General features: G+C 34.3%; 1 protein-coding gene across 1 annotated transcript in view; it reads left to right on the forward strand.

The window, feature by feature from the left end:
* Nucleotides 1–232: 232 nt before the first annotated feature.
* Nucleotides 233–27,133, forward strand: part of KCND2 (potassium voltage-gated channel subfamily D member 2) — a 554,649-nt gene continuing 527,748 nt past the window's right edge. Inside the window, exon 1 of the mRNA XM_053669970.1 lies at nt 233–1,347. Coding sequence (XP_053525945.1) covers nt 233–1,347 — 1,115 coding nt within the window. The remainder of the gene's footprint in view (nt 1,348–27,133) is intronic.

The following is a 27,133-nucleotide window of genomic DNA, read 5'->3' on the forward strand; positions in this document are numbered from 1 at the left end:
TTCTGTTGGGAGTGATTGTCAGGACATTTTGTTTTCTAAATACCTGTCTCTGGGGGAAACTTGCCCTTCTGAGACCTGTGACTTCACCAGGAACCCTACCTTGGAATAAGATTGATACCTCTGGACCACCTCTCTCTGTAGCATTTGTTTGGCAGGAGGAAGTGGGTGGTTGTGGCTACTTTGAGCCTCTAGAGAGGCCTGATTACCCTTCTGGCCTCCACTTCAAGGCACCATGGCGGCGGGTGTGGCAGCGTGGCTGCCCTTTGCAAGGGCGGCGGCTATCGGGTGGATGCCTGTGGCTTCGGCGCCTATGCCAGCTCCGCCAAGGCAGGAAAGAAAAAGGACTCAAGATGCTCTCATTGTGCTGAATGTGAGTGGTACCCGTTTCCAAACATGGCAGGATACCCTGGAGCGTTATCCAGACACTCTGCTGGGCAGTTCAGAGAGGGACTTTTTCTACCATCCAGAGACTCAACAGTATTTTTTTGACCGTGACCCAGACATCTTCCGCCATATCCTGAATTTCTACCGCACTGGGAAGCTCCACTATCCTCGCCATGAGTGCATCTCTGCTTATGATGAAGAATTGGCCTTCTTCGGCCTCATCCCAGAAATTATTGGCGACTGCTGTTATGAGGAGTACAAGGACCGCAGGCGCGAGAACGCAGAGCGCCTCCAGGATGACGCTGACACTGACAACGCGGGAGAGAATGCGCTGCCCACCATGACTGCTCGGCAGAGGGTCTGGCGGGCCTTTGAGAACCCCCACACCAGCACAATGGCTCTGGTGTTCTACTACGTTACGGGGTTCTTCATTGCCGTCTCAGTCATTGCTAATGTGGTTGAAACAGTGCCCTGTGGGTCTAGTCCAGGTCACATTAAAGAACTGCCGTGCGGGGAGCGGTATGCAGTGGCCTTCTTTTGCTTGGATACTGCCTGCGTCATGATCTTCACTGTTGAGTACTTGCTTCGCCTCGCTGCAGCGCCCAGTCGTTACCGTTTTGTGCGTAGCGTCATGAGTATCATAGACGTGGTGGCCATTCTGCCTTATTACATTGGGCTAGTGATGACAGACAATGAGGATGTTAGCGGGGCCTTTGTCACACTCCGAGTCTTCCGTGTCTTCAGGATCTTTAAATTTTCCCGCCACTCTCAAGGCCTGCGCATCCTGGGGTACACACTGAAGAGTTGTGCATCTGAATTGGGCTTCTTGCTCTTCTCTCTCACCATGGCTATCATCATTTTTGCTACAGTTATGTTCTATGCAGAGAAGGGGTCTTCTGCCAGCAAGTTCACCAGCATCCCTGCGGCCTTCTGGTATACCATCGTCACCATGACAACACTAGGGTAGGTGCCATGAAGGGGAATGGGGTGCAGGTCGGATGTGTGTGAGGTGATTGTGGACCCACTAAAGTTACAGTAAATCAGAAGAAAAATAATTTTTCTCTTTTCTAAATGGGTTTGGGAAAGCATTATCTAAATGGCTTTGAGGAGCTCTTTTGATCTATGAAATGGGTATGACAGAGAGATTGAAGTACTTAGGGAGTTGAGTACTGATTTTGAGTATGGATGCCTGGAAGTGACAAACTCAACAAAGAAGTTTTAGAATTCCTGAATATGAGGGAGGATTATCAGTATTATATGTGTGAATAAATAAAATATAGGAAGACTGAAAACAAAATCTGTGCCCCAGTAAAGGTATAAATGTGCACGATATGTATTGAAATGCCCAGAAATTGTTTCAGTGTATGTATTCAAGTGAAAAGTTCTTATGTATATTTGAAGAGTTACTTTCAAAGGAAGAAGATACTTTTGGCATGTATTTTCCCTCCAAGAACTATAATTCTTATTTTACATTATAAAATATAGATTACAGATATCACATAAAATAATTTTGTAATATATTTGTACATATTTGTATGTATGCATTTTCATTGTGGCTGATAAGTTATGCAGGTTTATAAGTTATGCAGTCCTGACTATCAGGACTGAAACTGATTAACTCTATAAAATGCAGTGGAATGATATTTGCAACATATTTAAGACTCCAGGTTCATAGTTTCAAAAAAAGAAGCAAGTGACTGTCATCCACCATTTTTTGAGAAGCTACAGATCCCATCAGGCAATGGGTTCATGACCATTAAGTAAACATAGAAGGTAGAGCAGTATCTGGTGAGAGTGATGGTTCCCCAGGGTTGGTTGCAATATAGAATTTTGTGCATTCTAATTTCCTTATAGAATTCTTTTGTGCATTCTTTTATTTGGGAGTAATGGTGTTTTGCAAGCAAAAGGGCATATCCCAAATTAATGTTTTTTAAAATACATTTTAAGCTGGGATTAAGAATTTTTAGATTATAGAAAAGAGAAAGGTATGAAATAATTAACAATGTTAATCAAACTGCAGAAAAGTAACAGTATTTACATATGAGAGAATCTAATGAAATAAGATGGTTAGAGCCCTTTACTTTTATGAGTCTTAGATAAGCCAAGTAGTGATAGTGCTCTTTCTTCAGCTTTATGCTTCTTTTCTGGCATAGTTAATCAGTTCAATGGGGATTTGGTAATGGCTATAAGAAAACGTTATTCCCAAGGCTGCTTTTTGAGTTTTGTGTTCCTGACTAATTTAATTGCCTTCTTTAAATGATAATGTGGTTAAAATCAACCTAATTTTTTAGGCACCTTGTGTTGAGCAGAATTTCTCATGTTGTTGTATAGCTAACTAATGAAATATTTTATATGTGAAGAATTTTTGGCTAAGTAGGAAATTATACTACAATGGAATATAATAACTTATGATCTTGATTTAATCTCACATGCATTTTGAAGTCCTACTGGTGCATTTTCAAAAATTAATTAGTGAAAATCCATATTCTATTCCTTATATTTTTCTTTTACATGTTGGTAATTTTGTGACAAATTTAAAGATTCTTCAGAATAGTATAGGATCTTATTTCTTAAAGAATTATATATGTGTGTAAATAATTATATATTCATATATGTGTACACATATTGTCTTGTCTTTGTCATTTGAAATCTTTATTTAGGATAATTGGATAGTGCAAATCATTATCAGGACATCAAATTAGAAGTATGTATGAATAAAAAATGGCTCTGTTAAGGGGAAATAAAGGAAGAAATATTAAAAGGAAGTATATTTGCAAAAACTTGGTGTCAGTGGCAATGGTTTTTATAAAGTGCCACTGAGTCACAGTAATACTGTATAATGTCTATAGGATTGAATGTAGGCATTATTACAACTAATGTTGATGAGATGCTAAAAGTTTTATCCTAAATATATAAAATCAGTATTATTTTAAAATTTGTTTCTTGAAACAACTTTCAAATTTTATTTTATTTTGAAATTTATTTTTGTTTTCAGGAGAACAATGAGGAAATGTTAACCATTAGTGTCATTTTATTATGTCATAAAATGCTTATAAGCAAGTACTTTTTGAAATAAACTGAATCATGATGCCTGAGTAAATTTCATGAAATGAATTTAATTCACATGTTCTGTATGTAAGTGAATAGAAGAATTAAATATGCACTTTCTCAGAACTTAGAAGCATAATTGAAGTTACTTTTAAGACTTAAGTTTTATTGAAGTTAAAGTTTAATTTTCAGGAAATTAAATTGAAGATGTCGATGAAATATAGTAGTCATATTTTTCAGGTGTTGAAGTGCTGATGCTCTCAAAATACAGTACATTTATTGGAAAATATGTGAATATTTAATAAAGCATATGCTTTATAATATAATATAATTTCTTATAAAATGTCTTCAGTTTCTCATCAAAGTGTATTTATAGTGTATTTTATTTTCCTGAAGAAATAGATTTTTTTAAATTCTGCTTTTCTGTGTCTTATCTTTGCTTGCACTGTGACCCTATAGCTTTATTTAAGAATAGAAAATATTCAACAAAAGCCATCACCTTAATTTAGTTTTTTATGCCTTAGTTTTTATACTTGGAAGCTGAAGTATATATACTGTGTAAACTTTCTGGAAAACATGCAGTTGCTGAAGCTAGTATCAAGCTGTGTCTATTCCATGGCCAAGAATTTCCCATTACACTTTCTGAACTCTTTGTACATGGCTATTACTTTTAATGGATTTAATATTCATCCATTAATGATAATAGAAGTGAAAATGGAATCCTAAATAGTGGTTATTGAAAGTTCCAACCCATACAAACATTATCTATTAGCGAGGAAGTAGCAATCAGCTTTGTAATTTAGAAATGGCAGATCATCGCCTCCCTTTAGGTCACTTTAGACAACATTCAGTTGGTTTTTTGGTCTGAAGAAATGCTTGGGTCTTTCTTAGATCTCCTGTGTATTTATCGAATCATTTTTGTGTTGCCTAAGATATCAAATATACCATTATAGTATAACTTAACCTTGCCTGTTCTATAAGTATTTATTTAATTTGCTGGTAGCCTACCCATTTGCAATTAATTAAAGTAGAAAACACCAAAAGCACAGTATTAACAAGTCAATAAAAGGAAAAATGTTGGATTTTTTAAAACAGTGTTTAGGTTGAGTGGCCATATCTGTTACTCCATTTCATTCTTCCTTTCTGTCTATATTTATTAACCTGTATTAGGCTCTGATTATTGTTTTATTCCCCTACCTTTATTCTGTCCATATGTAAACTCTAATTATGGCCTTATACTCTCTTGAGAAAAAAAGTACCTAAAACTTCTCCATTGTCCTAATGACCTTTGGGAGATGGCATTCAGGCCTTGTTTTTCATTCAGATGAAAGTAATTAAATGTTGCCAAATTTATGAAATTTCCTAATGATCACCAATAATCAAAAACAATGTCATGAAATATACTTAGTAAGGTTTAGCTTCAGTTTACCTCAGGGGCTTGACTTACAAGTGAGAAGTGATACCGGATGGTGGCACATCACATAATTTTAAACTTTATGTTAGGTAGTATCTGCATTCTTGGTCATGATTATTAACCAGTTATACCCTTAAAAGACAGATTATATTACTCATGACAAAAATCTGAAGAATTGACAAGTGTCATTTCTGCAAACATTACCACTTCTTTAATTTTAAGACAAAGATGTTTTCATAAACTTTTTAATGTGGGAAAATTATTACATAGCATTCTCTAAGGTTCATGTTTAGAATAAACTTTATGATTTGCCTACATATTTTGATTTATGGGCAAATCTAGTAAAACAAAAACTTCATTTATAGTGTACATTCATCGGAAGCAAATATGGTAGAATTACATCTATGATCTCAAAAAGAACTTACTATAGTTGTCTATTTATAAGACTCTCAAACACTAGCTCTATAATAAACCAACTTTAATAGGCTTGGTGAATTGCTATTGGAAAAAAAAGCAAACTGTTTTTCTTTGCAATTTTTCTAACAATGTAGTGTGAAATTTTCTTTTTTTAGAATGACATACATATATATTTGGTTCTGTATGTTCTATTTCATATGACATACAAGGATGTTATGAATATACAACCAATAAATATAATAAGTATTTTATATTTTGTATATTTTAAAATTACACTCAGTTTTGAAAATCAGTGAAGTTCAAATTTCTTATTACTTAATTTCTGAATACCTGATGAAAGGAAAGTTAGCTGTTATTTAAAATCCATCATTTTACACATACAAGATTTTTTATAGATTGCTCGTAGTTATGCAATTAAATAGCAGGGGTTTTTGAAATTTTACTTTTTTACTTCTTTTTTGAAGACCTTAGGACATTATCTAGGAATGTGAAATAACTACATGAGGGATACTGCTGATGCTACAGAGGTAGGAAGAGGAATACATTTGCTTTTTATTCCATTAATATGCTATTCTCTCTTAGTTCTACTGTCTGTGACTCACTCCATATTCCTCAATGTCACTGCCAGCTCTGCATTCATTCGCACGGTACTAAGGTTCACCATGATGGCATCCAGTTGATACAACACAACTGTGCGTTCTCATCTGGTGAATTCTTAAGCCATTTGTCACCAAACTATTTAATAGTGAGTGTTTTACTTGGCCTGATGGAGAAGAAAATAAGTCCATTTCTTTTTGCCTAAATTACCTGAAAAAACATTGGTCTGTGGTTGTTAAAACTCTATAGTTCAACTTCTCTTTTGTTGAAAGAACAGGAATGGTGAAAAGAACATTCACTGAAAAATGAGTATGATTTCTCCTTCAGAGCTATGAGAATGATTTGCTGTTTTTTCTTTCAACTCTTCATATGTCTTATGTTGTTTTTTGAGCCTGTGTGTGTGTATGTATGTGTGTGTGTGTGTTGCTTTTGTTCTTCCACTGGCCCACTGGCTTCAGCTAGATTTGACAGAGTGGGATATGATCTGATATTGAAAAGAAACCCAGGGATAAAACATCATCTACATTTCTGTGCACATTTATGCTTCCCCTTGGTTTAGTAGAGTCTACTGGAATTTTTGCCCTTTAGTTTCTTCTTTGAGAATCAGCCTTTAACACTGACCTTCTCCTCGAAGCCTTCTCAGTGTCCCAAGCCTATATCATCTGTAGTTGGAATTACTCTTGACATTATAAGTGCTATTTTATATATAATGTATGATTTTACTTCTTGCCTTCCTAACTAGATTGAAAGGCTGTTGAGATTTGATCTATACCTTCTGGGACTTACTACCTAAATGACTACTCAACTGTAGAAAAATGTATATTAATATGTTGCTGATCACTGAGTGAGATGATACCTGCACATCACAGAGAGCTCCTTGGCCGGAAACGGTGCCACCTACACATTAGCAGGAATCTACTAATCTAATTTGTTGCTGTGCTCAATGTTACAAAATTGAAATTTTTGGTATTAGAGCATTTTGTCTTTGAATGTACTACAATCTACCTTTTATTTTCTTTGGATTAGGAAGGGCTATGAGACTTTTTCATCTTTGATCTGTAACTAATTCTTCTGCAAGGATTAGAATTAGTGGTTGTTGGTGGCTCTGTTCTTACTCAGTTTGCTTTCTGGGGAAGGCTGGGTAAAGTGCATGCTCCTCTGGGAAGTATATGGAGATATCTTATAAAGTAAGTGAATCAGCACAGGAATATGCTGACTTCCCTTTGAAGCTCAGCTCCTTATCTATCTAGGAGAAGGCAAGGAGTCTGTGGGTCCCAAAGATATTTTTTGACACTTTGTGACAAGAAAGGCATTCTCTCTTTTACCTAGTAAATACACAGCGGCACTTTTTTCTTTATCCAGGTCCAATAATTTATTAATAAAATGAAATTGTTTAAAAATAGCGAAATATTATCTCTAAATGACACATAAGATAAATGTAGTTTCTCTCAGGAAGAAGTTGCCATTCTAGGTGATTAAAAGGAAGATATACAAAATGCATGTAGCTATATATCCTGGCACGGTGCAATCCATTTTGCAGTGGAAATTTTGACAAGTCTGTTATGTAAAGAAGATTCAGATCATAACAAAAGTGTGGGGAGAACATGGAGAGAGTTATCAGAAGTTAATAATGAGAAAAAATAACATTGAAAGAGTAGGATGACAGTTGAAATAATGTCAAACAGAACAGAAAGGTTTTGTTCTAAAAGTAAAAGTTCTTGCCTTTTTTGCTCTTATGTGGGCCTGATTTTTCCATCTTCTTCATTTTCTTTACTTTTGAGAGTAACAAGGAAAGTAAGTGCTTTTGGAAACCCAAAATTTTACTAGCAGTGTATACTTTCAAGAAATCAAAGTCTGACTCACAGAGTTCAATTTAACATACTATGTTGATCACTTACTACCTATCATTGACCCAACAGTAAACACACCTGCCAACTTCCTGTTTAAGAATCCATAGTCTAGTGGAAGATGCAAAAAATAGACACATAATTATATAATTCCAAGTAGTGGTAGTTGCTATAAGCAAAATAAATCAGTGTAAGGAGTGTGTTATTTTGATTGGGGAACAGACAAGGCTTTTCCAAGGGCAATATTTAAACTGATGGCTAACTGAAGGAAATAAAGTGAGTTCTGTGACTGCCTGGATGAAAAGCTTTAGAGGGAGAGAGAGAAAGAAGTACAAAGACCTCAAGATGGGAGGAGGCTCGGTTTATTTCACTCCAGGCCACTGTAATTGAAGCGAAGGGATGGATGGGCTTGGTACCAAACACTATCTGAATGATGATTGGGACAAGATGATGCAGGATATTGTAGGCCAACATAAAAACTTCTGGTTTCATTCAAGACATAAGGGAGAGTTACGAACATGGTATATAATGGACAGGATATAATTTCTGTGTTAAAATGAACACGAGCTCTAAAACATTTAAAAATTTTTCAATGACCATTTTAACAATTTTTCATCATATATAAATACCATTTGTTAGATTTGTTATACTCACCTTAACTTAAAATTTATATATAATTATTCATGAGATTTTCCAAGAAAAGGAATATTTTATAAGAATGCATGATTAAATTATTCTGGTCTGGCAAAATTAACACTAGTTCAAATAAAAAACAAATTTTAGCTGAAAAGACAAAAGTGGTTCTCAATAGATGTAGAGCTATGGGAAATAATTGGAGATTATTTATTTTGAATGTAGATTTGCAGACTTACAGTTGTCAATTCTAATGTCAATGTTCAAGAATATCACATATGCTTTGGATTCTATTTAAAAAGAATTTTAATTCTTTTTTCTTCACATTGCAGTAGGTACACATATATCTTTTTCAGATGTTTTGTTATTTTTGTGAGCTTGAAAGAAAAAATGGTTTATATGTGTTGAAGTCTGAAGATTGCCAGAGGATGTTTATTTTTAATCCCGGAGTGTGTTGGGGCCGTGTGGGTGGACAGTGTGTGATGACAACTTACAGAGGCAGGGCTTTGGTAAGAATCACCATGCTGCAGAGTAAAACATACTCATGAATGGGTAATTGGAGAGAACTTAGGTCAGAAGAACAAGAATTGGATTAACAACATAGAGATACAGAGAAAAATCATGTGTGCTTACCAGATGAGAAACTTGTAAAAATAGTCCTTGAATGCAAGGGAGTTCAGGGTGGTATCTCGCTTTAGCATTCTGTTTCCATGAAAACATTGCCCTCCGGGTAATTCTCCAGTCTATTCAATATCCTGTACAAAGGCTTCATTTCTGACTGAACAAACTAGCATTTTACAAGGGCCATCACAAGGAACATGTCCCAGCATTCCCTGTCTTTTTCATCTGATGAAGTTGCTAAAATAACAATTATACTCTCATTATTAGCAATGTTTGCTGATTTTCAATGGAGACTAGTTTCCTTTCATCTTGTTATGGAAATGGAAGCTAAATATATGGAAATAGTTCATTAATTTCAACTACATGTTTCAACTGATGGCCAGCCATATCCAAGCCAATAATATGAAAAACAGCAAATCTGAAAATATTTCACAAGGCTTTGGTCTGCTCATTTTTGTGAAATTAAGGATGATGATTGGAGTAAATATTCACTTGTTTTTCTGATACTTTGTTTTATTTTATAAAATGTTATATATAACTTTTTGCAAGTATCTACAACCAAGAAATATTCATAGTCTCCATTTATACTGCATAGTTTATCAAAATATTACATAGTTAGAAAAAATTGTGCTAATTTCAAGGCCTCTCATAGGCATATGACTAAATATTAAGGGGCACTTACTTTCATTTTAGGAAATTATTAATTGTGTAAATTAAAATGAATATTATTTTTAATCCTTCATATATAATCTTGCAGTTTTTTTATGTTTGCAATAAAAGACAATTGTTTTAAAAAGCATAATTAACATAGAATGTATAAATACTAACCTGTTGTCTGTTCTTAATATAGCATTTGTGCTTTGGGTTTTAAAAAATTACATGGATTTGATGCAAAATGTCAGAAGATAATAGTAAATATTCTAATAAAAAGAAAAATAATGTAATTTAGAAAATTTATGAGAATAAAGCACTTTCTTTATTCAGGATTAACATGGTCCTTGAATAAAGTGCCTAGTGATTTTACAAAGAACTTTATTATTTTCATGCAAAATGTCCAACTACCTTCATAATCACCTAAATGAAAAGTAAGAATATTTTATTTCAAAAGCAGTTAAAGCAAGGCTTCCTTTTCAGTCAGTGAAAATTTTGGCAATGTTCTAAAATATACTATATCATGACAAACTTAAAGTTCATTAAGGAATCACTTTACTGATATTCATATTTTTCCCTTTTGTCTCCACATTATTTTTCACATTATTTAGTGTACAGTTGCTGGATCTATAGCTATTGTTTTGAATGTTATTAAAGTATGTGAATGTATAATGCATACTGAAATATACATTTAAGAAACACAAACACACATGTGCACCAATACAAAATATATGGCAATAAGTATTACACATGTGCATATGTCAATGTACACATACCCTCTCCTTGTATTTTCCTGACAGGACACAGAGTGAACTATCAGTGATAATACTTCTAAGAAGTTTGTGTTTGTGGGAGATGAGAAGAATCATTTTATATTTCATTTTGTGCCTTTTTATGTTAAAGTTTTTTCCCATCAATCTATAGAATTTCTGTTAAAAGAGTGCTCTTTGGTGACATTTGGGGCCTTCTTTCTTTATATTTTCCTATATAAAAACTTAGTCAGATGCTATTTAAAATTAAAGTCCTTTTTACAATATTCCTTTGATGATTCACTAAGAAAATTCTAAATATATAATAGTTGTACAGCATTGGTCAAGTTACTTAAATTCTGTTTGCCTGAGATTGATTCTTCGTCTATAAAAATAGGTGAGCATTATCTACCTCATAGCACTTGCATGGAAATTAAATATGTGAAGTGCTTAAAATGGTACCTTCTGTGTAGGTGCTACATGAGGGATTGCTGTTTTATTATTATTATAAATATATGGTATTGAAATAACATTAAATGTAATACTTTATTCTTGCATAAGAAAAAATAGTAAAGGAGTAAGAGGAAACTTTGGGAGATGATGAATACATACATCCATGGCCTTGATGGTGGTGACACTTTTCATGGGTGTATGCTTTTCCCCAAACTTATCAAGTTGTAGACACTAAATATGCTAAATACGTACAGAGAGAAAAAGAGACGAGAGAGAGAGTAGGAGAGAGGAAAAGAGAGAGAGAGAAGAAAGGAGGGAGAGATGGAGGGAGGAAGGAAGGGAGGTTGGCTTTCAATAAACAAATAGAAGAAAAATTCCCTACTGTCAGTTGCCCAACAGCCAATTAGGTAGGAAATGATTATGGAAGATAAAGAGTTAATTGAAAACACATCATAAAACAAAAGGTGTTTTTTATTTAGAAACTGGAATTTTGAATCACCATACCAAAGCTTTTGTTGTTGAAAATTCAAAAATTAATATATTTGGGCTACCAAATTATAAAAATTCTGTGTCTCTGGCAAACTTGTTTTGAGGTAAAATACTTAATTAGTCCTTTATTATGACCTACTCAACCAATTTGCAAAGAGGATTTGAAACAATTTACAGTCAAATGAACCAAAAAGATTAAAAAACAAGCACCAAGTATTAAATATGAAGGGCAAATGATAGAGAATAAGAGTTATGTTAAATAAAGCATTGCTGAGCATAAACAGCTCTGAATTCCCTGGGAGCTAAAGCTAAGAAAGTGCAGTATGTTTTACAGCTCTATTTATCCGATAAAGGAAAGCATCTCGCTACCTGGAGAGTTTTTAGAAGAGTAGAGCAATTATTTTAAACCAACATAATGAACCATTAATTTCAATTTCACAACATATTTAGAAATATTTTTATTTTGTCAATGCAATAATATTGTAAGAACACAAAGGTGTTTTCATAGGAAATACAAATGACTTGATAAAAATAAATAACTGCCAGATTACTACAAGATTCATATGTATTGTTTAGCAAATTCTTAATGTGGACTGAAGACCACCAAAATTAGAGGATTACCCAGGATAATTATTTAAAATGTAGATTCTTGGCATTCACCTAAGATAATTAAATAGTCTCTGGAGGTGGGAACCATGACAAATGCATTCTTACTTCTCATCAAATTTTAAGAACCACTGATCTGGAAGAATGCATGTTGAGCCTGTCTTACTGTTATCATCCTGAAATATTATTGATCTTGAGTTGGAATTTTAAAAGCAGGTAAAAAGAAACCATGTAAAATAATAACCTACACAAAGCAGCTAAATTGCTAGTTTTCAATATTACTTAATGAATAATAAATAGAAATAGAAATTCAGTAATCTTGAATATCGGTGACAAACATTCTATTCTGCAAAAGTCCTATCGTGTCCTGTGCTAAGGAATAAGGTTTCATGGATGATAACAATCAGCACTAGTGTTCTGAAGAGCAGCAGGAATAAAAAAAACACAATGGCTTCCTTTTGGGAATTTAGGATTTTGAGCTTGTAAAGTTACCAATTTCTAACACTGTCAGGTATAGGTGGGCTGAGCTTCCCTAGTGCAGGCACAAGTTAACTGACCAGTTGATCATAATGAAAATAAGAAGCACAGAGTCATATATCAGAGCCTAGGAAGTAAGGAAGTGCTTATGAGAAGCAAGACCACACAATGTATGAACACATTCTATGAACAACATCTAAATTTCATGACATGAGAATTTCCTTGGATATTTGTTCTCTTTTTTCTCTTTTCTTTTATTTTATATAAACAGAAAGTTGGTTTGCAAAGGATTCACTTTCCAAAGAGGATAATTTCAGTCACATGTTAAGGGTTTCAACTGTGGAAGACCTGAATATAAAAAAATGGGTTATTGGTAGATTCTCAGATTGTAATTGAGCATAAGGGAAGTTGTATGTAAAAGTTAACTGAATGGCTTATTTGATGTTAAGTATTTTAATTGGCTTTTCATGGCTGTTTGCCGGTCTGAAATGACATATGCCATAAACATTTTCCCACGAGGTCTAAGGACAAAGAGAACTGTCTTGTGAAAGTCCAGTAGACAATTAGTATGGCCAAGAATTGAAATACATGTCCTGCCCTCGAAGATGCTAACTCATTAGCTATGGTTACAGAATTTTGGGTTATCGCTTTCTAAAAAAAACAACCCTATAGTCAGAAGTTATAATCCAATCATAAAAGTGGTGATAAATATACTCTAATGCAAACTCAAGTGTTCCTTAGTGGTAAAATTAGGAGGCTTGTCATGACATTTTGAGATCTTGGTTTAAAATGAGACTAGTTAGATGATGCAGATTTATCCCAAGTCAGGTAAATGAAAAACAGAGTCTTATAAACCCTCATAATGCCTCTCTTCCTGCCCAAAATATATATGGAGAAAGAGAGAGAGAGAAAGAGAGAGATGTGTAAGGATATAAGCTGACACTTCATGGAGCAGAAGAGTCCATATTTATTGGGGCTCCTCCTCTGTGGCAGGCACCAATCTCATAGACATGAACCTTTTTTTAAATTTTTAATTATTGATTTCAGAGGGAGAAAGAGAGAGAAACATAGATTTGTTGTAGCACTTATAAACATTCATTGAATGATTCTTTTATGTGCCCTGACTGGGGATTAAACCCACAACCTTAGCACATGGGAATGATGCTCTAACCCAGAGGTCCCCCACCCCCAGGCCGTGGTGGTCTGTGTTCTGTTAGGAACCAGGTGCAAACAAAGCTTCCCCTAGCAAAGCTGAGCTCCACCTCCTCTCCCCACCTCCCCTGCAGTCCCCGCTGCCAGAAAAGGTTGGAGAGTGCTGCTGTCACTGGTCTACCAGGCCAGTGCAACAGCATTATTTAACCATGTAGCACAGAGGAATGCCTCCCACCTTACTTTACATTTTGAGTCCTATTGGCAAGAGAGATAAATGAAAATAAGCTAAATAATTTTAAAAAATGGAAGAGACAAAATGAAATTAAGAACACTCCACTGAAAACATGTTTAAGTTCAAACAGCCAGAAGTAACATTAAAAAATCAATCAAACTCTTCTAGCTGGAATAAAAAGCTAAAACCAAAAACAATAGAAAATGTTCTGAGATGCGTGTCTGGATTTTCTTTTCTTCTTTTTGCAAGATCATCTTAAATACTCTTTTATTTAAAGTCAGATACTGTTATTATTTTTTCAATTTTCTCTGTTGTTTACACACACACTCTCTCTGTATTTCCTATACCATTTGAGAGTAAGGTGTACACTATGGTTTTGACTTTCAAATACTTTGCTGAGTATTTTTTAATATTAATGATTTTGTTTTATATATCATATAACTGTTACTCATTTCAGTAATTTAACATTGATACATAATATTTTCCTAAACTATTGTTAGTATTTCAGTTTTATAAGTTTATCTGATAATGTCCTTTAAAGCATTCTTTTTTTTTTTAAATTTTAATTTTATTTTTTAGCTCTGGCTGGTGTGGCTCAGTGGATTGAGTGCAGGCTTGAGAACCAAAGGGTCTCCGGTTCCATTTCCAGTCTAGGAAATTTAAAAAAATTAAATTAAATTAAATGAAAAAATTAATTTTGTTGTAACTTTTAATCCAAGATATATATTCCTGAGTTTCAGGCCAGGTCCCTGGTAAGGGATGTGCAAGAGGCAACCACACATTGATGTTTCTCTCCCTCTCTCTTCCTTCCTTCTCACCTCTCTTAAAATAAATAAACATATATATAATGCTCTTAAAGATATTATTTCTTTTTATAGAGAGGAAGGGGAAGAATTCCAGAAGTGGAATCATTGGGTCATAAGGCAGTTCCAATTTTAATTGAGGAACCTTCACACTGTTTTCCACAGTGACTGCACCAGTTTGCATTCCCACCAACAGTGCAGGGTTACCTTTTGTCTACATCCCGGCCAACATTTGTCATTTGTTGATTCACTGATGATAGCTATTCTGACAGGTGTAAGGCGATATCTCATTGTGGTTTTAAATTGCATTTCTCTGATGATTAGTGATGTTGGAAGCATGTCTGAATTTTAATATGAAGTTCTAGGAGAATATCAGAGGAAATCAACAAATAATTTATGTCCCTGATTAGGTATGTCAGTAGGAAAATTTCTACCAAAGATTTAAGCCTTGAGTCACAAAATAAACAAGTCCTCTTATCTTCCTGAGGAAATCATCAGTGGGTTCGCCAAGGGCAGCAGCTGTTCTTTCCCTGTACCTTAGAGCAGACATAAACATCAGCCAATTAACACACACACCACACGTCAAGTTCCAACCTGCTATGGAAATCTGGAATAGTAAAAAGAAAATGTATTTTTAATATTTTTTGTTTTCTATTTTTGGGGGGTTCCTTGTTGTTGTTAGCTCAAAAAATATTCAAAATAATATTTAAAGGTGTCACAATATTGAAGGCAGGCAATTTAAATTTAAGAAAGTAGAATTAAAACAGGACTTTTTTGACTAAGCTGAGGAGAATTACTTAAAACCAAGCATATTTCTGAAATGCATCATTATACTTGGTAAACAGTTATTATCATCAAAATAAGTATAAATGCTGTAATATTTTACCCAATCCAATCTCAGATAGTTTAATAATCAAGAAACAAATTAATTTTGTAATTTTTCATCCAAGATATATTTTAGCTGTCTGTAATTTTTGTTCATCTTTATATTAGTTGATTTAGAGGACTCTGTTTCATTGAAAAGATAGACATACACTTAAAAGTAAACTTTTTTCTAAGCCTACATATTATATTTGTTTATTTTTAGTATCTCTAAGAACCAAATCAGAAAAAAATATCCATGAAACTGTAATGCCCCACCTGTAACTTGTTGTGTTTAAGGTGCCTTAATAGAGTATTCCTATTCACAAAAGTTCTGTCTTCAGAAACCTCATCTCCCCTGGCTGTAGGTTTTATAACAATGCCTAGAACATTGTTTTGCTGATCATAGATGCTGAATAAAGATGTTTTTTACTGTAGAGTCAAATTTTAACAACTTATATCAGTCACAATGCAGTACTTTCTAGCTACTTTTCTCTCAGCTACATATTTTCTGATGTACAGGTGTCTACATACAGATATAAAACTCCCACAGATACAAAGTCTTTAGTTTAACACATGAAATTTTAAAAAATGAAATACATTTTTAGAGTTTTGACACTTGTAGGGTATGCTGAATGATTCCTTTGTAAACGTGTTTTCCAAATCCTGAATCATTTTCCTTGCCGTTCAAATGAAATCTCACTTCTATTCCTCTCATCTCTGTGCTGTTGGGTCATCTGTATACAAATCTATCCTGTGCACTCTTCTGAGCTTCACACAGTAATTTCCGGATTTATGCCATCAGAAAATATTATGCCCTTGGTTTTTATATACAGTTGGCATAAGAAATGGTCATAGAGATAATATTTCCAAGTCTAATGGAAAATCATTAGACACAGAGTATTGTATAGCCAGCACATTATTCACTATCCCATATATTAAGAGCTAGGGATATGTATTTATATTTTTCTTCTGTGCTCCATTAAAATTTGGATGTTTCCTGCATGACCAATAAGAAAGACTCTCAGAGTTGTCCAGGGTTAACCATAATAGGTGCCACGATTATTTAGTGATGCCAGCGGTAGTGGAGCATAGAAGAGAGATTTTTTAACCTGGCATAAGCAAAGTCTCAGCGGCAGAAAAATGCTGAGCATATTCTGGGCACAGCAAATAGATTCATTTGGCACTCAAATATCTGTTGAATGTTGACTGAACAAAAATCTGGAATCTCTTGTCACTTTTTGAATCTTAATAAATTCTGCTGTGAATGAATTCAAAAGTAATTACTGTACCACTAGGAATTCCTTCACTCATATTTGTACTTTTATTTTTTAATGTGTTTTTACCCTTTTAAGTGATCAATAAAGATCCATGGAATAAGTAAAAGAGTAAGTTAAAATGTCTTTCAGAATGCATAAAATTCCTACTCATATATATGAAATAGGACAGACAATTCTAACAGGAGGATGGAATAGAGATTGAATTTGATGACACTCGAATATTGATTTATTGTTTTAACACTTGAGCCCCCAAAATAATTTGTGATCTATGACATATTACTTGACCTCTCTGTATATTGTTCTGTGTCACTATCTCTCACCTTCACTTTAAGATTGGTTGGGCTGGGATGAGAGAAATAGACAGAAAACTGTACTTGAAAAATAAGTAAATAAAATTTAAAAAAAGATTGGTATTTATTCACAATCCATGAAATTGGTGAATATTAGGTGTTACACATACTTGAACAACTGGAGCACCATTGTTTAACAAATACAAATGTGCCCAGAAACTCAGAAAAACAAATGCACAGTCGTACAAAAATGTAGCAAGTAAACACAGAATCCAGATTTCATCTAACTCAATTTATGGACTGTTCCTATGTGCTAGGCAATATACTTGGCTCTATGAAGAAAAGATGTAAGTATGGTAAAATATGTTCTGTGCAGAGCTGAGATTTTAAATCCCAGCTTTCTCACCAGCTGACTTTTCAGAGCCTGGTTGCTGTTTAAAAATATATTTGTGTTTGTATAGTATAAAATGTGTGAGGAACTTTTTATGCTCTGAAATGAGCGACTGTTTGCCTGAGTTGGAAAGAACAAAAGTCAACCATCAATTCCAGTAGTCAAGTTACTGTCTGTGAAGCATAGAAAATTGCAAAGATATTTGAACATGGGTTTTCTCATAAAAGTTTCTCATTTACTCTTTTTAGGCCAGTCCTAGAAATTAGAGAAGAATTGTTAGGATGGTTGCAAGCTAACCTGTGAGCTAATTTCTATACCTTTTGTTTCCCTTTTCATTTTTGTTAGTAAAACATAATCATGTTTGCTCTTTTTCAAAGAGTTTAAGGTTGTCTATCCATTGTAGTTTTCAATGATGCACAATGTAAGTTGATAAATAATTCAGTATTACCATTGATAATATTATAATATTTCTTCTCTAGTATAGATACATTGTTTCAGAGATAATTACATGAAATATTAAATGAGTCTTTATTGTTAATGTGCTAGTTATATTTTGAAAGACACATTTCTATAAGAAAGCAATTCTTTTAAATATTACTTCTTGATTTTCTTAGTGCTTCAGCTCCTTTTGCCTGAATTAATTTTTACTTACTTGCAGTGGTATCTAAATTCCTATTGACCTCATTTTGTTTATGTCATCATAGTCCATGATGCCTACACAAATTCAGTGACATGTTGACTGAAAGAGCCATTTAAGGGATATTTTTTAAATGGTAGTTCTTTATGTTCTTAGAATCTAACTTTGAAACTAAAATTTTCCTTGCAGTTCACCTCATTCAGACATCTACTGTTTAAAATACATGGCCTTTTATGAGGGTTTTTTTTTTTACTATTCTGTGTAATTGGAAGTTTAAGGCAGCCTGTTTCTTTGCAGCTCAACTCAAATTTTTATCAAGATTTTTAAAAATTAAGCTGACCTGTATACCTTCCTCTGTCATCTATGTATCCAAATAATGCTTTACAGGTTGAAAAGCATGTGTTTTCCTTTTCACTTCCTTTTGAGAACTGTCCTTAAGAGAGTTATCATGTCCCTCCTTAGGCTTTTCTCTGGTGGAGTGAACTCCCCAAGTCATTCAAACGTTGCCATTGTAATGTGATTGCTGGAGTCCTCTACCCATTACCTTGATTGATCTCAGATCATCTCAAGTTGATCTAACTGGAAGAAAGTACATTGAGATCATGACCTACCATGACACTAACAATGTGTATCTCTGAATAGGGCCTGAATACAATAACTTATATTGGTCTTTTGGTAAAATAACAGGTCTCGTGTTTATACTTGAAAGGCTATAAAACCTTTTCTTTCATCTTCTCTTTCTTCATACTATTTACTACTTGAGAAAAAATTTTACCCCATTTAAAATTTTTTAAATTTCATTCTATAAGCTAATTAAAATGTATTATTTGAGTGTTACCTAGCTACATGGCTCAAACTTTTCCATGAGCCTGTTTAATTGTATTATAATAATAAAACAGAACACACAACAGAGAATGTTCTTCTATAAAAAGCTATGAAGGAATCCTTCTCATCAGTAGAAGTGTTTATTCAAATCACTGTACCGGAAGGCATCTATCCAGTGCAACCAGACATTTAAAATCCAGTGGGGAAGGAGAAAAAGAGGAAAGAGTGTATTAGAAATCTTAATTGAATTGTTTCAACACCCATGACTGTTCTGGCTCTGTTTGACCGGAGGAGGTTGGAGTTCATTCAGCTTTCTGATGATTTTCTTCTTAGTCCCTAGGAGAATCATCAATACCATGCCTGTTAAGACAACAGGGATACATAGAGGAAAAGAGTCAGACACACACACAGCTTTCCTGTTCCTCTTTATTTGATCAGATTCATCCCAGGGGTTGAAATGGCAATCATCAGCATTGTCGTCAGGACAGAAACTCTCATTTAATGAGTAATTACCCTGGGTCAGATGCTGTACTCAGCTTTGCCTTACATGTATCATTTCTTATTACATGTGATTCTACAAAGTAGGCAATATTTTTATGTCACAAGTGAACAAAATTTGACTTAGAAAGAAATGATATTGGTTCTGTCTGTCTCGAAAACATGTACCTTATCCACAGAAACATGTAGGCTTAGAAACTATTTCCACTTGTCAAATAATTAGGAGTGATATAAATTGTGTTTCTGTAGAAAAGGCTTGATTCAAAATGTGTAAGGACCAGCAATGAGAATCTAAATTTTCTGCTCTTGAAGTTCATTTACAAAGACTACTATTATAATAGAGTATTCTAACAATGTGTTGCATTGTGATTTGCAAGTTTTCTAATTGAAGTCAAGATGAAACATAGTTCTCAATGCAGCACTTTAAATAGGTTAGTAAAAAGGTGCATAAGTTATGGAGCCTTATTTTCTTATTTTATTGCAGAAGGAAAAAATCCTGTAGGATGTTTTCTAACATCTTCTGTTTGAATTTATTTTCTAAGCATCTTGGAACAAGTACACAACTAGATAAAACACATATTCATTATAGCAAAGAGGATTGTTGTCTCACTACTATAGAAATACAGTTTATTATTTATTTCAAGAACAAACTGACAGTAACTGAAAGGGAGGGGAGAGAGGAATAATGGGGGAAATAGAGGAAGGGTCATCAAGGAACATGTATAAAGGACACAGGGACAGAGCCAAAGGAGGTAGAATTGAGGGTGTGAGGTGGGGATGGGAAAGGTGGGGGGTGTGGTAGAGGGAAAATGGAGACAACAGTAATTGAGCAACAATAAAAAATAAAAAAAGAAATATAGTTTATATTGAATTCAGGGAGCAGTGAGTGGTAAACTCTCATCTGACTTGCTAATCGGTATGTCATGTCAGCAATAATGGACATATATTAAGTCTGAAAATGATGTCAGCTTATCCTTGATAAATGGACAAGCAATTTTTTGAACAATCTTTATGTATGTTTCCTGGAAGTCACTTTATTTATTACATTATCTGTCATTTATAAAATTACTAGATCTGATTATAATATTGTATTCTCTCTTAGTTATAAAATCACTAGATCTGATTATAATATAAAATAAAAAGTTATGATTGCAAACTACATATTTACAATGACTTTCATCTAACTTAAAATTTAGAGAGAACAGACTAGTTATAACAAACATCTTAGTTTAATGAAAACTAATTTGGTCTTGATTAAAAGATATTCTTATAGTGAAAGAATTCTAAAAATTATTAATGTGGTAACAATTTACAAGAAAAATATTCCTGTTAGATAAGTATTTTGGCTTGTGAATGTACATTTAAATTCTTTACATTTGTATGTACAGGGTCCAGCACAAAATAATGCCCTTTTTATTACAAAATCATAAGCATGTAATTTCTGTAACATAACAATATCACACTCAAGCACACCATATGACATTTTAGGTGAAACAGTCAAATTAAAACTATAAATTATTATACCCATATTATTACCTTACCAGCCACAATCAAGCAGGGGTTACTTCTGCTGGACCCTTTATGTATGTATGTGTGTGTATGTATGTGTATGTGTGTGTGTGTATATATATATATATATATATATATATATATATATATAGTCTTAGACATGTAGATAGTACACATACATACATAACAATATGTTCAAAGTATCTATGTTATCTTGTACTGTCTCTGTTTCCTATATTATATATACACTTTTGGAGGTTAGGACCTATATCTAACTTAATTTAATCTAATACTATAGACACTGAATACATTTTTTTTGCTACTTTCTATGTTAGTTTTGATTAAAAAAGTGTAGTATTCTATTTATAAAGGAACATTATCTTGGCTTGAAGATAATGATTTTCAATATGTAGCAGTAAGAATTCACATTTATGCCAAGGAAGAAACTCAATAAAATATCAGTTTAGTTCAGCTTTGGCTGCAAGAGTATTATACTGTTCTGTTTCAATAGCTATTAGAAAATATCAAGATTATATTATTTCATTTGTTCAGCAAATATTTGAGGTCTATCCTATGCATGCTCTTGCTCTGTGTTAAGGATACAAAAATTAATGAAGCATATGCCACAGTGTCATCTCACACATGCACACACGCACACACACACACACAGGAGATTAGTCTACATTACAGTGTAAAGACTACAGTCATAAACTTATGCCAGAGAATTGTAGGAGCCCTAGAGAAGGATGCCTATGTATCTGGAAGTCTTGAATGAAATATTTAAGGACAAGTATGTGCTTTCAATGAAATGGAGATGTGCAGTGAGAAGATCATTCCAGATGGAGGGAATAGCATAAATAAAGAAATAGGTAAAGCATTTAGCAATAGGATAATTATTAGGTATTATCTTTTTAATATTCACTGTGTACTAGTAACTGAGCAAAGGGTTTTATATGGATACTGTAGTTTATGCCTTAAAATAACTTGAGAGATTAAATGTAGTTTTTGTCACAATTTACACATGAGTAATGCAAAAGTAGAGTCCAGATGCAGGGAAGCCGTGATACAAATGCAGGTAGTCTCAAGCTAGAATATTAAGCACCTCTGTACAATCTTGAACTTTGGATTGGGACACTCCCGATATTTCACAGCAGCTTTAAATTATTCCCCAGGGAAGGATTCACAGACAATTGGCTGTGGTTCTACAGCAAGAGTTCATGGGAATTTTTGAGGTAAATACTGAATACTTAAGTATAATCTAAGACAATTTGACTTTTCTAATGTATAGTACTAAAGATTTAATATGTTTTTCGTATACTTGAAAAGTTAGCATATATCCTTCACATGCTGAGTATTTATACATAATCATTCACTCACCCTCCGGCCGGGTCAGGATTGCATTCATGTTCTGTGTATGAGAAATCTAAGTGTTGATTTTGAAATTGACATTTCTTCTAATTCTGGAAAGATGTGTTGTACACACCATGTTCTTTCAACTGAAGTGTTTGGTATCATACTTGTACTTGTGACTTGTGTCCTACAAGTTATCAAAAAGATTCAAAGTGCTGGATCTCATTAATTCAATTCCTAGAACCAAGGAGAGAGGAAATCTCTTTCAATTTAAACTCTTAAATGTGAATATTTGATTTCAAATAATTCTCTTAAGAAACACTTAATGGTAATAATTAACTTCATATTGTGCTTCATTCTTACAAAAGCAGAAGCCAATATGTGTCTATAGTACAATTATATAGAAATACTAATTGTTTATTTGAAAAAGCCTCTTTTAGTTCATAGTAAAATAGTCTAAGAATGAATTCTTTATAGCCATTCTAATTATCTGAGTGTTCTCATCACATCAATTTGGAAGCAATACTGTAATACATATAGTCACTGAGAGAAGCAGTTTTTGAATACTTATAGAAATGAAGAGCCCTGGCTGGTGTAGCTCAGTGGATTGAGCATGGGCCTGTGAACCAGACAATCGTGGTTTGATTCCCAGTCAGGGCACATGCCTGGGTTGCAGGCCAGTTCCCTGCAGGCCAGTTCCCAGCAGGAGACACATGAAAGGCAACCATACATTGATGTTTCCCTCCCTCTCTCCTTTCCTTCCTCTCTAAAGATAAATAAATAAAAAATCTTTAAAAAAAAAGAAATGAAGAGTCAAATATTAGATAGAGAGTCTTTGGAACTGTTGGCTAGGTTGAAAGAAGCCAGAGCCAGACCTAGAAGTGAGGCATCAAAAAGAAGCCAAGAATGAAAAATTAGAATACCTAAACACTAAACTTTTCATTCAGTTAGCAATTATTTTATAAGAATAGTTTAAGTTATTGGTTTTAAAGAATTGCAATTTTGATGTTGAGAAGACATGATTCCATTGATCTTTTTATTAGCTGATAGGTCTGACTTCACATTTATATTTCCATGATGGCTTTTTAAAAATCAGATTATTTTAAAATAGTTTCTCTGTATCACTGTAATTTTTCATAAGTTTTATTTTTTATAAACATTTTTGGCTGTTTTATGAAAAGCTATCATTTCTCACAGAGTTTTAAGCCCCCTGGCTTCTCACTGAAATACTTTGGGGACTTTTTATGTTTTATAAATCCTGTTGAATAAAAGTTTTATAAACAATATTAATATTTTAAAAGATTTTATTTATTTACCTTTAGAAAGATGGGAAGGGAAGGAGAAAGAACATGAGAGAATCATCAATACATGAGAGATACATCAATCAGTTGCCTCTCACATGCTTCCATCTGGGGACCTGACCTGCAACCCAAGCACGTGTCCTGACTGGGAATGGAACCAGTGACCCTGTGCTTCTCAGGCTGTCACTCAATCCACTGAGCCACACCAGCCAGGGTACCTTTTTTATTTTTAAATTAGTACTCTTTCAAAGTGTGTTGATACATGAAAATCTATTCTTGCTTTGTCCAGTAAAACTTTGTATGATGATGGAAATGTTCTATATCTATTGTGTTTAATGGAGTAACCACTAGCCACATGTGGCTATTGAGCACTTGGAGTGTGGCTAGAGTGTCCAAGGAGTTGAGTTTTTAATATTAAATATTTAATAGTCACACATGACTAGTAGCTACCTTGTTGGATAGAGTAGTTCTGGTTACTATAGTTCAAGTGCTTGTTTAGCTAACTTCATTGTAAAATTGAAATAATTACCAAACAGGGAACTTAACTAGACAGGGAACTAAACATCTCACCATGTTATGATAGTTTTGAAAGCAAAAATGATTAAGTTTTCAAATTGAGAACAACCAGAGATAGGAAATATATGAGTCCACTGACTACACTTTTCTGGCCCCTTATACTTTTCAGTCCAGCTATGCAGTGATTGATGAGTTCATACTTTTAAATTAAATATTCAGCGGGATTTGGATGATGGATGATTGAGAGTACTTCCATATCCATCTGTAAGTTTTTGGCGTTCCTGCTAATAATTTCTAAAAATAAATGTTGGGAACCAATCACAAAAAGTTTTCCACAACAAGGACATTGATTTAAGTATTTTTTTTAGTTTCTGCTTTAATGAATTCAAAACAACATTTGTTAGGACAAATTAGAAATTGTACAAAACAAAACAAATATTAAGTAAAAATTCTTTAATGTTAACTATGGACTTAATGAGGTTGTGTTTTACATAGATTAACTCATTTAATCCTTACAACAAGCTTCTGAGGCAGGTATTAATATTAAAATAATTTCTCAAAGACTAATCTTGGAAAAACTATATAGAGAATTAAGATCCACCTTTATTTTGCTCACACAAGTTAATAATTGAGCATTACTGTTACTGAACAGAAATTGCGGTTCAGCTGCCTATTGTCACCCATAAATAAATTCCAGAAGCAGAGATTTGGTGAGAAATGAAAGAAGTCTTCAAAAACTGCACAATCTGGAAGAATGTCAGGCTTCTGCCTCAGAGCCCATTCCCTGAAGAACACACAGAGGAAAATTCAGCCACCTCTTGGCCCACCAGTCCAAGGCTGTGCCCAGAGTTCCTTTCCCCATTTAAAACACCATCATTCAGAAATAGCAGGTAGCCCCTGCAAGATCATCCAAGCAGCTCAGCTTCTTTCCTTGCCACTGTTGGGCCTCAGCCTCCTTCCTGGAGTCTGTGTGTGCAGCTGGTGCCACCATGCCTGTCCTTATGCTTCTTGGCTGGAGGGTCTCCCCCAAAGCACCGGACTGCAGGTATGCACAGGTGGGTTCCAGAGGAAGAAGGACACATTTCTCCCTTTCCTCTGTTTAAATCTCTAGGCCCAAACTTCTGTGAACTCTGAAAGGGTCAGCAACCCCATCCAATCCCAGCCTTTTCCCAGACTACACTAACAGGTTAGCACCTCCTCCTGCCACCATGGTCTTTGTGGTACTTTTGTGGTTGTGTTCTGTGAGACTGGAAGGGAGTAGAAGGGCTTTTCCGTCTATCAGTCACTCTTGCTAGCTGCACACATACTCCATGGAAGACCTCTTACTTGTCTTTGCCTGGGGGTGGGAAAAAATGTGGTCACTGGGGTGCTAGCAGTACAGCTCTACTCCTGCTGCCTCGGCGTTTTCCGCAGCCCCTCTGTCTTTCCTGGCACCATGCCAGTGTCACTACTATTAGAATGAGGAACTCTTAAATTATATCTCATATGACTATTGCCCTTAAAAAAGATTTTATTTATTTATTTTTAGAGAGGGAAAGGGAGAGAGAAAGAGAGGGAGAGAAACATTAATGTGTGGTTGCCTTTCACGTGCCCCCACTGAGGACCTGGCCTGCAACCCAGGCATGTGCCCTGACTGGGAATTGAACTGGTGACCATTTGATTTGCAGGCCAGCACTTAATCCACTGAACCACACCAACCAGTGCTCATATGACTATTGGCTTTTGAAACACTAATGATAGGGTGATTAATACAAAATGTATCATTTATTTATATTTGTTATTATTTGGTTGTGTTTTGTCTTGTTTTCTTAGTAAAACTTTGTACAATAAACAAAATATTAGCAAGGAAATGTTGTTCATACCTATAAATAAATAAGTCAATTGATGAGTTAAGAGCTTGATTAGAAGGGAGACTGTCAGAGCTCTCACACTGTCACCATTGTGTGTGTGTGTGTGTGTGTGTGTGTGGTAGAACTTTTGCATGTGTAAGTTCTCCTGGTTATCAAGGTTTACTACCACGTTCTTTCAGTAATATTCACATATTTTAAAACACCACATCTGTATAGTTTATACTTTCATTCTGCTATGAGTAAGATGAAATATGAAGAAAAAAACTTACACAAGAAATTTCACTTCTCAAGTAAGTCAGTATTCCAGAACAGTTTTGATTATTTCTTCATCAGAGAAATTCATATTTATTTTGTTAAGTTCTCCACCAAATTCAGCACATGACTTCTGCTTGTGGTCGTGGTGGCTAGCTGAACTCTAGATGGCACATCTGCATTCTGGGCAATAAGAAGAAGAAGAAAAGGCAAAAAGGGTGCAGAGTCCTTAAGGTAAATGTGTTTGAAGAGATTTCTTAGTAGTTTCCACATGAGAAAACTGTTAACAAGCTTGCAAATTGCCAGGCATACGTTTAAATTGAGTGATCCAGGGGTTTTGTGACAAGAGATGAAAAGTGTGTCCCGAGATTAAGATTTCCTTTTGCAGGTTAATCTTGAACTAGTTCTACTTTGCCAGACTATTATTTTGACACATATTAGAACTGCTTGTGATACAGACAAAGCTCTGCAAATAAAAACACAGAACTGGCCAAGGATATCTACCCCGGGCATAGCAAAGTTAGCATTAAGAAAGGCATTGTAAAAGAGTCGATCTCACTGATTGGAACAACGAGGCCAAGCCTTAACACAAATATACATGATATGGGACAAATTCTTCTTTTAGAGCAATTTGGAAAACATCCTCTTCACTACATTGATTTTAAGATGGACTATTTCATTTCAGATGATATTTATACATTTATTTATTCTTCATTTTATAATTCCATTTTGTTGCACCTGGAAAATAATGTGCAGGTGATAAAGAAAACTCAAAGCTCACATGAACTCCTCAGAACAAGTAGATGAAAGAACTAAGCACCATTTCCATGCAAATGAATCATAAAGAGCCTTGAGTTCTGGATTTGCTTACTTAAGGCTGACTTGACAGAAAGACTCAAAGAATAAACTAAGACTATTTGGATTGCTATTTAACAATACCAGTATATATGGTTTTCATTTCAGTATTATCTGAAGCCTGTTGTTTATGTTCAAAATATAT

This window comes from Artibeus jamaicensis, unplaced genomic scaffold, assembly GCF_021234435.1.
Source record: "Artibeus jamaicensis isolate MK-2021 breed Jamaican fruit bat unplaced genomic scaffold, CSHL_Jam_final contig_540, whole genome shotgun sequence".
In the NCBI taxonomy this organism is placed as follows: Eukaryota; Metazoa; Chordata; class Mammalia; order Chiroptera; family Phyllostomidae; genus Artibeus; species Artibeus jamaicensis.